This window comes from Trachinotus anak, unplaced genomic scaffold, assembly GCF_046630095.1.
Source record: "Trachinotus anak isolate AG129_WGS33_773 ecotype Australia unplaced genomic scaffold, CSIRO_AGI_Tana_v1 ptg000025l, whole genome shotgun sequence".
Classification (NCBI taxonomy): domain Eukaryota; kingdom Metazoa; phylum Chordata; class Actinopteri; order Carangiformes; family Carangidae; genus Trachinotus; species Trachinotus anak.
In genome coordinates, this window is record NW_027273876.1 from 10,865,956 (window position 1) to 10,881,562 (window position 15,607).

Below are 15,607 nucleotides of genomic sequence, written 5' to 3' on the forward strand. Positions count from 1 at the left end.
CTTGTCACTTGGGAAACCAAATGTGAGTAAACATAGTTTCTTACCTTGGGACCCGGGCTAATTAAAACATACTAGTGCTCCTGTCAGGCGAAGGTCCAAACAGCTAAAATCACCCGCTCATCCTGGGACTCCAGCTCATTAAAAACACACTAGCACTCATGTCATGAGGGGACCCAAACCGAGTAAAATATTGTCTGTCAACCAGAAGCCCAGGCTCATTAAAATATACTATTCTTGTTATGAGCAGATCCAGCAGAACGATGTCTGCAATCCTGTTTATGAGACCCTGCCAGCAGTTTAGGAAACACAGCTTTACAGGTGTAATCAAATGCAAGTGAACAGGCGTGATGAGCGGAGACAGATGGGTCCAGGGAGATCTGAACTGAAGGGGTGTCTAGAATTGCATACTTTCAGCGACAACGAATTTCCTGAAAAGCTCACACGCACGCACCTACAGGCATGCTCCATGCTTGCACATGCTCCCCTTCTGCCTCTGCACACACTCACAGACATTCACCTTTGGCTGCAGCCCCCATCAGCTAAATGCCAACCAGATAAATCTCAAGGACTAAGAGTTAAACGGAATATTAATATTCTGACAAATCGAGCAGAAAGTCAAGAGAGTATTCCGCTCCCATCGGTGGTAATATAATTTCTGTCTCACCTTGCTTCAGTTTGCTCTAAGTTCAAACCCGGATGCTTTTAAAAAAAAAATTTTATACATTGAAATATCCCTGTCATCATTTTTTTTCCCTTTTAACCATTTTCAAATGAACAGCAGATTCTTCTTACATTGTTTAGTGAGAGAAGGAAAAACTATGACTATGAGGTTTGCAACACAGATGACAAAAACTTATCATACATTAGTGCTGTAATTACAAGTCCAATAAAATCCTGTTATAAAAAATTATAATTTCATTTAAATGTAAATCTTAATATAACAGTTATTAAATGAAATAAAGGAAAAGCTTTTACTCTTTAATGGGTTGCAGTGGGACTATGATGGCACACGGACAAATTGGTATCCATCTGGTTTGCCAGATGACAATTTTTGACAATTAATTTCTGTATCAAATTTCACAGCAATCCATCCAACACTTGACATATCTCAGTCTGGGCCAAAGTGGTGGACCAACTGACTGATGTCACTGTAATGGCTTCTAAAAACACTAAGCACACCAAGCACTAATGTGGCTGAGAAATAAAAGATACTCCTTTGACACTATGCATCTTGCATTAGCAACTTGCAACAACCTATGGGAAAATGTAGAGTGGGGTCCAAAAGCCTGAGACCACTTTCCCCAAAGAGGTCTGAGACTTTTGGACCCCACTGCTACCAGGTAAACAGTAAGGGCTATTGTTCTTACACTATTATTTCATACTTACTTGAAACACTCCATGCAAGTTGTAACATTAATTTGAATCAATTATTAACTAAGAGTGACTCAAGCATAAAGCATTACTGGTAAAAACAATTATGTTGAATGGAAAAGAACAGGAAAAGACTGAGTAGAAGGTTTAATAAAAGGTAAAACTGAAGAAACAACTGAGTTCCCTTTTGCAAATTGTGTAGTGTGTAGTTATCACACATCAAAGAGGATCAATAATGAATCAGGAAAATCCCCTGACAAGGCAGTTGACTGAGATGTGCTTACCACCTATGACAAGACTCAAGTCAAAACAGTTATGTGTGCAATTCTCATATTACATCCCTGCTGAGCAGACTTGACTCGCCTCTGACTTTTAAGAAAGAGGAAGAAAAAAGATGAAGCCAAAGAGAATAGAGAACACAGAGACAAAGAGAATGACTGAAAAAGAGGTGGACAAGAAGAGGGAGGAGGGGACATAAAGAGAGACTGCCTTTACCTTCTGTGTCTTGGCCGAGACAGGTTGATAGCAGCAGCAGATAAAGGACTCCAGCTCCCATTATACTCGGCCATTTGACCCGGCTCCATGACAGTGGCCCCATTAAGTGCGTTCTAACCATCTTCACCACCATGCTTCACCAAGCATCCAGCTGCATAGAGAGAGGAAGAGATAGCAACAAAAAAACACAGGTCAGTCACAATCACTCACCTCATTTTTAGCTGCACATTACGCAACATTGAAAGCGGCATCACAGAAACATCTGGTAGCCTCAGTGGGCCCTATTCACAACTACCAAAAAAAAAAAAAAAAAGAAAAAGTAATTCCATGTACAGTAATTTTGAGGTTCTGTACTTGACTATCAGGCTAGGCCACCTGTGCTTTGGCATTCAGTGAACAACGACATGGAAGCACATCTGCCACTGTAGAGAAACAGCCGCAGTCATATGGAGTTTTTAATGAAGTTGAACTATATGCACTCCCGCCTCATTCCTACAGGAGTAAGCTTTGAATGAAAATATGCTTTCCACATTGACAGAGCGTTCCATTACATCCCTAAGGTGAGATGCCCTCGCAATCTGATGCTCAGATGGCATTTAATATTCATTTCTGGTTGCTCTTCATGGCTGCTACGTCGCAATCCAAAATCTTTGATCAATCTTTGTGCCCGTGCATCAAAGTAAATGGCTGCTTCATGGGGACTGTCACCACAATGGAAACTATAGAAACCTGTGGATGATGATAGAGAAGGAAATATTTTGTGCAATGTAAAATGCCAGCGGTGCCAAACAACATCTCAGATCTCACAGCGGAACATTTGCCGTAGCAAAATTAGACATTTTGAAAAATGCTATATGGAGAGAGAAAAACATAAAGCCGATATGTGTGTATGTGTTTTGCTTGGATTAAAATCAATTACATTTTATAGGGAAAACAGAAACAGCCATACAGCTGAAGGGAGAATAAAAGGTTTCTTCAAAGGTCTCAGTCGAAGCGACATTTGTTTACAGTCTGACTTTGTATGTGTATGTATCTACAAATTGCTCTTTGATTATAATTGCTCTTTGTGGTGAAGTAAACTGTGGATAGTTGCTTTTTTCCCCAGAGTAATCTGCGTCACATTCATTCTGTTCCACACAGGTGGGAAAGCAATTATTTACATGGCTCTACAAATATGTAGAACATATATTGTTCACTATGTATATCAGTGCATTGATCCAGCTGTATTATTATGAGCAACTGACTCTTCACTAAAACCCTGCTCATTAATAGCATTTGTCCACTCATAGTTTAGCAACTGGCACTAATCTTCACTAACTAATGCAAGAAACACTCAGGAGCTTGCATGGGTGAAAACTCCCGGAGAAAACACAACAACAAAAGTAGAAGTAAGGAATTCAATTGTTGATCTGCTCAAACCTAAACTGCAAACTTATTTTGAGGGTTTACAAGGTATAGTAGAAAAATAACTGCTCAGGACTAGAACATCCACCTCATGGGACCCATGAGTTTATAGCAGCAATAGCAGCTCTATCCTTGTCTTTAATTGGTTTAGTTCACACTCTCACAACTCCAGCCAAACTTATGTGAGATAGTGCTATTCAGCTTCTTTTCAAATCCAGTTCTGTTTTAAAAGTGAAGCATACTATTGGAAAATTTGAACAGTCGAGCATAAATTTAACCACTGCATCAAAACTAGCTAAGGGCTGTGTGAGAACAAATAACATTAATTATGGTTTCATTTATAATACTCTGCTATAGCCTAAAACCAGGACTAATGGTAGTTCTACACTGCAAAACACAAACAGTCCTTTATTTCCTTGTCCTCCAGATGGATCATCAACTGGTGAGGTTGCTAGCCATAAACTAATGGAGTTTTAGTGGTAGCATATCAGCAAGAGCTGATAAAATCTGCAGGCGACAGTTGTTCAGATGCCTTCTTATCTTTAGTCGTCAGCCAGCAATGAGAAGCTTACTTTTGTTTACTGTGTGAAATTGAAGACCCATAGTGTTACAAATATACCAATGCCCTTATATAAACTGTTATTATGTATTTAGATTTGAATCACATCCTGTTCAAAACAACCCATAGAAACTCTTCTTTCAATCATAGTATGATTCATTTAATATATTTGAATTGGTCAAGATGTAGCACCATGGTATACAAACACATTCCCCTCTTCAGCATTGTTTGTTCAGTTCATTTCTGTGGTAATGCTGAGAGTTTGTTTTATTCTACAGACAGAGATTATCCTGAGAAGGACCTTTAACTGAGACTAAACTCAGCTGGGCTTATTCAGAACAACATTAACTACTTCCTGTCATGCAAAATCTGCCGCCTGTTTAATTAGAACTGATTTATTAATTTCCCACAGCGGAGATTACCATGAAAGAGTCAGATTACTACTGCCCTACCCCTTGAATGGAGATGGAGTTGGCTGATGACAAAAATGTAATTGTGATATTCTGCCAAACCCCAGAGGTAAAATCCAACAGTCACGGCGGCTTGAACCAGAGGCAGCTTCATTTGAAGGACACACTTTAGACTCACAGTGCCATTGTGCTGCTCTTAACCACTCTTAATTGAGTTTACCATATTAAACTCAGGTACTCCCGTCTATCCATAATGGCCTGCAGGTGTGGTGGACTGTGATCAAGATGTAACAGTGTGTCAGAGAAAGTCTGCAGAGGAAACTGGTTACACCTCTGACACCACTGAGAAGCAGATGGTGTTTTTCTAGTCTTGTCAGCCACTCAAAACGCTTTACACTGCAAGCCACATTCACACACACATTCATACAGCATTTTTTCTATGCATTTAGCACTTTTCTATCACACACACCCAGTCACACGTCGGATTCAATTTGGGGGTTCAGCATCTTGCCCGAGGACACTTCCACATGCGGACAGGGGGGAGCCTGGGATTGATTACCTTGATGTGCCTCCTGAGCCACAGAAGTACAGTGGGGTGCCCTCAGTGGCACTGATTTTTAAAAATCACCAGGGATACTAGATGAACTCAAAGCTACTTTGAGTCCCAAATGTCATGCTAACCCTGTTGATTGCTAAAGAATTCTACTAGTTTTTTAGTAAGATCCCCAAATGACTAATCTTTGGTAGTCCCTGATAGTCATGTTGTGATATTTGCCAGAAACTAATGGTCACATGAGGGCTAGCTTGCAACATCTTTGAAATTGTATTAGAAGCAGAAAAATCCAGTTACATTCTCTCAAACTCTCAAAAACATTGCTAGTCATATGTTAAAATATGACTAGCAATGTTTTTGACTAAATGATAAAAGACTTAAAATAAAACTTTCTTTAGCACTGAAATAAAGCTACTACAGGGTTACAGCCCAACCATCTGTGCACACTTGGTGAAATGCTTCTAATTCCATCATCTAGTTACACCTTCCATTGTTGCTTAGTGACCCAAACTGTGAAACACCCTCAAGAGCTGACCTGACAAAACAATGACTGCAAATACACTTGTTTGATGCAATAACCTATTCTCAGCGGCCTGTTCTCACAAGGCCACACAAAGCCAAATTGATTTTTAACAGTGATGAATAGGAGAAAAGTTTGTGCTGCCCTGCTTAAAATCGAGATCATATCAGAAATTAAAATTTTCTTATTTCACTTTTATACAAAAATATACATGTGTTTGTTCTTATTTTTATAGAGACTACTACAATTCTCTTTATTACTAATTTACATGAAAGGCTCATTGTGAATGGGTAAAGAAAGAGGCATTTATCTCCACATAGCATAGCATATCTAAACAATGGCTAGGTCTGACCAAAAGATGCATTAATAAAGAACTTTAGTTCCCTCTACAGTAGACCTGCCGACTCTTTCAGTCTGCACTCTAAACCTAATATGAATGCAAACACGAGAGGATCCATGAAGACGGTCCCTGATGGAAAGCCTCAGTAAATTTATATTGCAGAGACTGGATTTTGATGCTGCCTTTTCGATTATATTGTCATGAGCTGCATATAGGCAATTTGACCTGCACCAAACACAGAGGAGATGATCAAGACAAAGAGAAGCAGACAAGTTAGAAGACATGAAAAACTGTCAGATATATTGTATTTAAAGTATATTTGCATCATAATTGCATTTTACTGTAACCACACTGTAAGATTAAACTGAGTTAGCCACGTTTGTAAACGCTAGAGCTACAGTCCACCATATGGAAAACACTACACTTAAAATATGCTTAACCAGTGTTTTATATAGAAGTTATAAATGTTATAAATGTTAAAATGTATTGTTTATTTAACAGGGAATGTGCAATTGCACAACATACCTAAAAAAAACATATCTATGGTCTCTTGGCAGGGGCTGCCAGTGATGTGGATGTTGATGCAATAAAAGATTTAATAACAGACAGTTACACTGAATTAAAACATTACAGCTCAAAACAAACATTATTACAACTTGAATAACAACTAGTCACCAGACAATTAGACAAAAGCATAATGAAAATCAAACAGTTAAATTAATTTAGAAATTCATAGTAATAATGCTGTATTTCATGCTGGATAGTGTAAACAACATAAAATCAACTAAGGAATATACAGCTTGACAAATAGTTTATTAATAAGATGATTCTTTATCAATCCCTGGTTGTAAACTGGTCTCAGTCAGAACCACCACAAGCATGAGACTCTGTGCGTTGGACAGAGTTGCTGCCTTATGTTTAATTCTCTGGTAAAGTTAACAGAACATTGTTGCAGATGATAGTAGGCCATGCTGTTAGCATCAGTAACCAGGATGAAATGTATTAGGGCTGAAGACACTTCTCCTCTGGTAGAACTTCAAAAAGTTTTATTCCTCCAGAGATGAGGGGAGATGCACCCGACAGAGAGAGAGAGAGAGAGAGAGAGAGAGATGCTTGCACAAAGGAAATTAGGAGGAGAGAATAAGGGAAATGTGGAGATGCAGTGGAAACAGAGAAAGGGAGGGAGAGAACAGAGAACAAGAGAAGAGAAGGCAAAAAAAGCAAGAAAAGGAGATTAGGTTAGAAAAGAGGAGGAGAGACCAAAGATGGAGACCAGACCGATAGACACGACACACAAAGAAAAAGGAACAGGACACAGACTGTGACCTGTACTTTGAAAGCCACTGGTTTGACTGAATAGCAACAATCTCTCATTAATGTAAAGTTTAGTTTCCTCACAAGAGGAAATGAGAAGAGGCCAGAGCTGCGATAGGATGGGATGGAAGTGAGGATAAGAGTGAAACAATGGCAATCTAGGAGACTGAAAAAGGTTGAAAAGAAAGACAAGAAACAAATGAAAAGAGAAACTTTAGAAAGGAAAGAACTTTTGACCTTAAAACTGGGGAGATATTGATAGAGAATATGCGTCTGTGTGTGTGTGTTAAAAATAGTGAAATAAAGAAACATAATAGAGACTTAACCCACAACAATAAGTGAGAGTGAGAAATGTTGTCATGCTGTTTTAAGCTGTTCACTTCCTTGGTGTTTGTGATCAGCTTCCCGTCATTGCGTGTGACTGATGAGACCTTGTTACTGTAACTCTAACAGACTGCGTTTGCATGTGTGCAGAAAAAGACAACAAATAAAAATATTTCCCTTGTACTGTCACAGCCGACATCTGTCTGTTTTCTTCTGTCACTCAGTCTGCAGTTTGTCAGTGTCTGTCTGCTTTGTAGGGCGGCCTCTTTCACCGCTCCTCTGCTGCCAAAACAGGACTAGGAATTTCTTTTTGTTTTTTGTTTTTTTTCATTTCAGGAAGATGGCTGGCAGCCTTATGCAGAGTGACTTGCTATGAGAGTTTTATTGTCTTGCTCGAGGGCGTTTTGCCAGGACACGGAACATGTGAACTGCGACTCTCAGGTTACAGGACGGTGTGTAATGGAGCCATGAACAGAAAGAAAGAAACTTCAGCACCATCCCCACATTTCCTAATTTCTGTACACTCACTTTTTCATACAAGATGAGTAGGGTTTGAAACACAGGATAAGCCACTGGGTGCCAGGAATTTGTCAAGTCTTAGCAGACAAGAGTGTCAAGTTAAATATTTTAAATCAGTTTTGTGGCCTTAATATGATAAACAGCTTGCATAACACTGTCAAAATGAAGTAGATGATCCATGTAGGTTACAATGAACAATGTTTGCAAACACACATACCACCTCACAACCGCATTTGGAATTATTAAATTATACATAGTTCAATTTTCTGTATGAAAGACCTTTAAACCAGGTTTGCAACATGCTACCTGAATCTAAACCTGTATCTACCTCACTTGGCTGTATCACAGAAAAAAACAAACACAAACACACACACACACATAGTTGTGTTGACCAGGCTGTCCAATAAGCTAATGGTGGGGCACTTTCCTTGTCTTGTTCTGCCAATCTCACTGAGTGTCCCAGAGACAGTCAGCACCTGTGAGTGTGAAACAGCAGCATCCAAAACACCACAATTTCCCTGATTGTACACAAGCACTGAACAGAGAAAAGCACACAGAGAGACAGAGAGAGACAGACAGATAGACAGTAAGTGAGAGATTGGAAGCAAGCATAAATTATAAAAGAGTTTTTAAAGCCTCAGGTCTTAATGCTCAAGTTCTGGATGTTATAAGACTGCAAATGCTTCAGTGAGAAAAAGTGAGGGAGGGATGGAGACACAGCAAAGCAGGTTCTGGAGTCAATTTTTCAACCAAACAATGAGGACAGATTGTAAAGGAGTAACAGAGGAGTGAGGCCAGCCCGGGCCACCACATCTGACCTGATATCCACCTCTCACCCTGCAACCTCCAACATGAACACTTGATCCTACAGCTAGACACAGAGCCTATGTTGACACAATGTGCAATAAATTGTGAAGTGTGCATATTGTGCAGTAGGATTTACAGATGTGCAGGCCAACCACACTTCCCACAAATGCCCCCACTAACATCCTAATGCCAAGAATGGAAATTGAAAATGTGCACCCAAATGACCTGTTTGGCTGTTGTTCCATCGAGTCAACAGGAGGCTCGTTTGCATGTGATGACCACCAACAGTTACTCCAGCTCGAAAAGCATAAGACAAGTAGTAGTAAGTAAGTACGGAAAAGGGAACATGTTAACATTTTTTAAGTATTGTTTAAAAAAATCTCACTTTTCCAATTTCAGTATCTCATCATTAAGTTCCCAGGTTTTTTCATACTTCATTTCAAGGTTGTTAATTTGCACTCAAGTTGTAATTTGAATATTTTTCTGCAGCACTTGAAAGCTGCTGTAGAGTTAGAACATCACCCTGCTGCACATTCATGTCAACAAAACTCACACTTGTTGCAGTTATGTTACCTCAAGAGCTACCAGATAAATGAAACAATTTGTGCGATTTGTTCGCATCAGCCTCAAAGGACTTTTTATTTTCCTAATGTAATCAGTCTGTTATTGCTGAGCGCAAGGAAAGTACAATAAACCACAATTTGGCTGGGAAAATAGATGTATTGATCAGTTTTGCCACCCCAGAACCAGAAAGAATGATATGAGCAATGCAGGAGAAATTTTGTTAATACAGACCAAAGTGCCGAAACCAGAAGAGAGGCTTGGGTGGCAAAGAGATGAAGAGGAGAATGAAAGGGGAATGAGGAATCAAAGCAAACTGAAGAAAGAAAAGCAGACTGACGACAAAATAAAATTGGGAACATATAAATTGAGATGAAGAACGGCTGGAGGATCACAGAGCAAGAGAATTATGGTAAAAGAGAGTGAGAGAGAGAACATAAATATCCCAGTGCATTACATTTCTACTATTGTAAGTGATTATGCTATATGTATATATATATATATATATATATATATATATATATATATAGTTTTTTTCCAAAACTGCCACAACAATACTGCTCTGTTTTACAGTCATGAAAAATTATATAAATTAATAAAAATGAAGGTTGAAGTAATGTATCTAATGCTGCTTTCTCAAGAAATACTTTAACCATCTTTATGTACCCATAGTGGTGGGAAGTGAAGGTGATGAGAATGATGATTGAGGATGATGTGCATTAAGCCATTGTGATGGCTTACTATTTGCTTTGTGGGTCATAGTATTTTTTGTTTCTTGATAAGTATGTTGTTGTGGCAACTGAAAATACCTAATTTAAAATACAGTTTTACGATTAATAAAATAACATTTTTAAATATGCTAGAATAACAGTTTTTATATCAAGATTTTTACACAGAATTACCACACAGACCCTGTGGTTCCTTTCAGCTCTATGCAGAATTTTAGTGTCCTTTAGCTCAATGTTTTGGATTCATTATTTTGCTTCATTCTCACTGCTCTCATCAACCTCTTTTCCAGATGCAGAAGTGAGGAAAGTGAGGAATTTAGCCAGACCAGAGCCAGAGGGAGAGTGAATATTGGACTTACAATAGAAAATGATTCCATATGGATAAAGACGTTGTTGTGTATGTGCTGGATGTGTGAAGAAGTAACTGTTTGCTAACAAGTTTGCTTTATACAATCAAAGGGCAATTATATTTTGGTGTTTTGGTGTTTAACTTCACCGATGTGACCCAAAAAATGCGGAGGAAAAAACAGACTTCACGGGTAGACATCAAAGAAAGACAGGAAGAGGAAGCCTCACACTCAGTTCAGAACCACAAATCAATAGATCGATGTTTTAGCATATTTCTCCTCTTTTTTGTAAAACTTTAACAAAGACAACAACCTTTTTCTACCATTAACCATACCTTCACTGCACTGTAGATGCCACGCACTGATATTACAGGATTACCCAACAGAAAAACATTGTTATTGAAAGTAATCTCTGGTTTTCATGAATGGGCTGCATGCTGGGGCTTAGCAGGAGCTTCTGTGAGATGAGAGGGCCACCAATACTAGATTGGGAAAAAAATGTCACCAGTTGAAGCTCTGTAATAAATAAATAAATAAATAAATCTTGGGATTAACAACAGAAAACAAATGTCTGGGCATTAATGTACCACAATACAACAATCTGTGGTCAATTTACAAACCAACACACATATGAATGCATATTCCATTTCACTCATGCTGAAATTAATCGACCTGGGTAGCAAAGCTATTTCCTGTCCTCCATTAAACCATGGTGACTCATTTCCTGTTCTCTTCCTGAGCAGATCTCTACTGGCTGGTGACACAACATTAGGAAGATATTCCACGCACGACGCAATGGAGCGTAGTCTGTATGCAGGAGAGCATTACAGTGTGAGTTTGTGTGTGTGTGTGTGTGTGTATATATACACATGTGAAAGTGTATATATGAGCTGGTGGGTGAATGTGCGCTTGCTCACATCTATGGTGGGATATTCATATGTTACAATTCACATGTGAGGGAGTGAATAATGAGGCATGCCTCGCGGTTAACATGGTGTAAGTAGGTGTTAACTATGACAGATTGTGCTGCCACTGGTGACCATGGCTGATCAGTCTGATAGCCTTCACCTCCCCGCTCCTCAATTATTTCACAGTCACGTAATTGTATGGATGGCGATAAATCTCACATCTCATTTTGTGCACTTGATTTCACCTCTAATGTCGTGGCAGTTCCAATTTCAATTTGTCTCATGCTTTTTTTTTTTTTTTTCCCTGGAAAAACTCCCGCTAACAATGAGTGAGATTGTAGCTGTCAGCTGTCACTGTTTTACCTAAAGAACAGGACACACACATGGACGTGCACTAGTTGTTGTGTTGAGTGTTAACTCAACCCAAAAATGAGATATCCAACAACACCCCTGTTTCCATAGGAGTTGAAAATATTAGAGGTGGTACAATATTTTGGCCCCAAGACATAAACAAATCTGAATCTGTTGTATGTTTACAGTGTGAGAAAATCTATGCAAAATCTAAATTTAAAGTGACAGCGATGCTATCTGTGGCAGTGGAAATGCATAGCAGATATTTTTTTGCTTTCCAAGATGAATAAATTGATTTTTGATTTTTCACAGTTTAATGAACTTTTTAATTTAAAAGAAAAGAAGGTTTTCAAAACACTTTTGAATGAAAACACAATTTTAGTCATTTTTTGTTGAATTATTAGTACAGCACTGGCTATGAACAATGTGAACAATGTTGTGTGGGCATTTAAGACATGGTATCGATTGGTTTGTTTAAAGTAATTTATTACAAGAGTGATTTTTCCTCTAGGCTTGCAAGGCCAGGCTACATCTCAGGGGAGGAGATAGAATTCTGAAAAAAAAAAAAAAACACATCTTGAAAACTGATTGAACCAAGCAGATACGTGTTGGTTCGTCCAGTTGAACTGTGGAGATTTTTTTGGCATCTTGAAACTGCCATCATCTTGAACTATGAATTTAAAGCAAGACTTTATATAAGGTATGATTCTGCACCTGTGTGCCATATTTGTTGTCTGAAATGTATTCTGAAACAGATTTTGGTGAAGAGTTCTGGTGGAAATTGACATTTCCAGAACAGCCACCATATTTTTTTAGCCTGGAAATTGGTAGGAAGCAGCCAGCAAGTGGTATGTTTGTCCAATCAGGTGTTAGAAGTGTTCATATTGATGACTAAGGAAAGAAAACTACTGTCAATCATTTATTGTCAGGCCTACTAGAAATGACATCTATCCCAAACATATGTCTGGAGAGTCATGACAGGCCACAGTGATGGAAAAATGTGGGCTGGAGTTTGAAGGCTAAGAAAAAATCTTCACTGTTCAAGTTGCAGTTAAATTTAATGACTGAAGTGGCTAATTTCACTGGAGTGTAGGCTTTTTCAACATACCAAATGTCATGCAGTGCTGGTTTATTTAAAGACATAGTCCAGCAAATTCATATTGAACTTGGATTAGAGTTACAACTCATAGGAGACAGACTTTCAGAGCAATAGTAAAAATTGAAGCAGCAGAGGACAAGATATGTTGAATCTTGGCTCCTAGCATGGGCAAAGCTCCAAGAACATTGGATCCTACAATTCCCATTGGAGCAATTCTGTAAAATAATTTATTCTGCCTGGTAAACACATCTCTTTCAAACACTAGCATGCGAAAGTAATGTGAACATGCTAACATACTCATAACACAATAACTAAGTTGACATGTTTAACAGTGCATCTTAATTTAGTGTGTTAGCATGCTAACATTTTCTGATTAACACTAGACACAGAGCAACAGTATTATAAACTAATACGAGCAGCATACTTGTGTGAGGAGCGTGAATGTGCAATGTGCACAGCCATGACACTAGTCTTGCTAAAAATTTCTAGTCTCCAAGCTCAAGCTAAGATTACTCAAGGGACCAAGTGTCACTTTAAATCATTTTCTGAGACTTAACAAAGCTGCTACAGAGCCACAAAATACATTACACAGCTGTTTAAGCAGGCTGTATAATACTCGCTGTAACTATTAGGTTGATTTGACATGTGGAAAACCCTTTTAACTGTCATACATTTTCCTGCCAGTACAAAACAATGACACCAAAGTCCCTTTTGGCCAATTTTGTAAGGGCAGGCATTTATGTAACAGTGACATTTATAACACATTCCTACTAGCACCTGAACAAGAGTCCAACACTACCATTACCAGCTATCACCAGACCTCTTCATGCTGTTAGAATTCTCTCTGTAAAATGTCTGACTCATAAAATCTGCCTCTCTCAGCCCAGTGAACTAATTCTTACCCTGACTCTCCCAAGCCTGACATACTGCCCTGAAACAGGCGTCAGGGCTTGCACGCAACTCACGGCTGCCAACACCACTTAAATGTTGTTACCTGAGTTTGGCTGCAAAGCTGCTGAACCCGTGATCTGCAGGGAACTGATCAGCACACACAGCGCTGGTGCACAAAGCTCCTCTTTTAAGACTCCATTTATTATTTGATAAACCAATAAGGGAATGAATAAATAAATTAACAAATGCATGAATTAATAATTTGCTGAACACAGCTTAAACCAGCCAGAGAGAGCAGCTCCTGTAGTTTTTCGTTGAATCACAACACGTATCATAATGTGTTTGAGGAGATTCAGAAGCATGTTCATGTTTTTCTTTCTAAAATATCAATATCAAACACAAAATTGTGAGAATAGCTACAAAGTTTTTAATAATCAGATACAGTTCGGGATATTTCGTTTCTTGACAAACAACACAACACACAACACAATGGTGCTGTTGTCTCCCAGAAAAGCAATCACAAACATTCTCTCTAGAATGGCTCTCATTCAAAAAAAAATACAACAGCTAAGAACATATTTTAGAGGCAGCCTGATTTAGCTCCTCTCTAATTTAGATCTGCCTCATCAGGTTCATGAGCCTTCTAAGAAATAGCAACAGAGAAACACTGGCCCTCTTCATAACACTTCAAAACTGACAGCTTTGTTAAACATTAACGACAGGTGGGAGAATGAAAAATGGGAAGAGAGAGAGAGAGGACCTGCTGGTAGAATAACTGAGATGGAATGAAAATAACTGGTCCGAAGTTGTCTTTCTTTGAGTAGTGTTTTACATTGGGGGAAAGGAGCAAGAGAAAAATGCAGAGAGAAAGCAGAGTGCAAGAAATACAGGAAGAGGAAGAGCAGAAGAAGAAAAATGGAAAGAAGAAACTGATGTGACATAATCCAGTCAGTCCAGTCAGCATGGTAGTTATTATGAATTCCACACTATTCAACACACACACACACACACACACACACACACACACACAGCTGCTGGCAAAATTCTGTGTACGTCAAAATTAAGCTGTAAGTGCCCTAAAAAGAAAGAAAGTAGGTTGTTAACTACCTTATAAACCATTATTAAAAAAAAGCCGCTATTGCCCCACTTCAATATGAGACGTTTGAGAAAACACTTCAAATAACAGTATACTGATCCCACAAAATATAGGATTTAGTTTGCTGTTAGGTTGTACGATTTTCTCTTGCATCAAAAAAAAAAAAAAAAAAAAAACTTCTGAATGAGCCCCACTTACTCATTAGATATGTAAAGCTAATTGAAATAATAAAAAAGTACATTTCCAGGATGTAAACAGCTGCTTAGCCACAGCTCTGCTAGCGGCTCTCTGAAGCTGTACTTAGGCACAGCGGTGACGAGAACTAAAGGCTAACGTCGGCATGCTAACAGGCCTGCAAGATATACGTACATGAAATGCACCTGAGCTCCTCAAATTCGGAGACAGTTCAGTGTTTCAGTATAGTGTTTGTTTCATGCATAACTGATGCTTAGGACTGTTTCTAGCTTTGCTTCCATGTCAGGCACTGTTTTAGTCCTTGTTGTGGTTTTTTATGCCAGTTTTAGCGCTAGTATGCTTGACCTATATTATTCTAATACAGTAGCTCTGTGTTTTCACATCAAAAAGTACCCAGTCTAGACATAAAATTTAAATAACAAGGTAGAATTAGAAAAAAAAAATATATATATAAAAGGCCTTCAAATAATGTACTAGAACTTACTGGTACCATGTCCTCATTACAATTTAAATGTTTTCACACAAGCAATCATAACCATAATGAGGTGATGATGACTCATTGTTATTATGGAGAAGTACCACCATTTTCAAAAATAGCCTCTACTATCAACTTCTATCCCCATGTGTTACCTGACATTATATATTTAAAACCGGTACCTCTGAGCTATTAATAATAAATGAGTTAGGCTAATTTTATTTTAGAAAAAAAAAAAAGCTGCTGAGTTTATGTAACACCACTTCATTGGGCAAAGGTAGATCTTCATTTTAATTTTGCACTGCTGCCATTTCAAACTTAAATACTTTAGACTCTACAT

General features: G+C 38.4%; 1 protein-coding gene across 3 annotated transcripts in view; it reads right to left on the bottom strand.

The window, feature by feature from the left end:
* LOC139608268 (protocadherin-15-like) overlaps positions 1–15,607 on the bottom strand; it is a 278,991-nt gene that overhangs the window by 138,228 nt on the left and 125,156 nt on the right. For all 3 annotated transcript variants that reach the window (XM_071461819.1, XM_071461818.1, XM_071461817.1), the window contains exon 2: positions 1,867–2,017. In XM_071461819.1, the coding sequence (XP_071317920.1) occupies positions 1,867–1,999 (133 nt within the window). In that variant the 5' untranslated portion in view covers positions 2,000–2,017. The remainder of the gene's footprint in view (positions 1–1,866; positions 2,018–15,607) is intronic.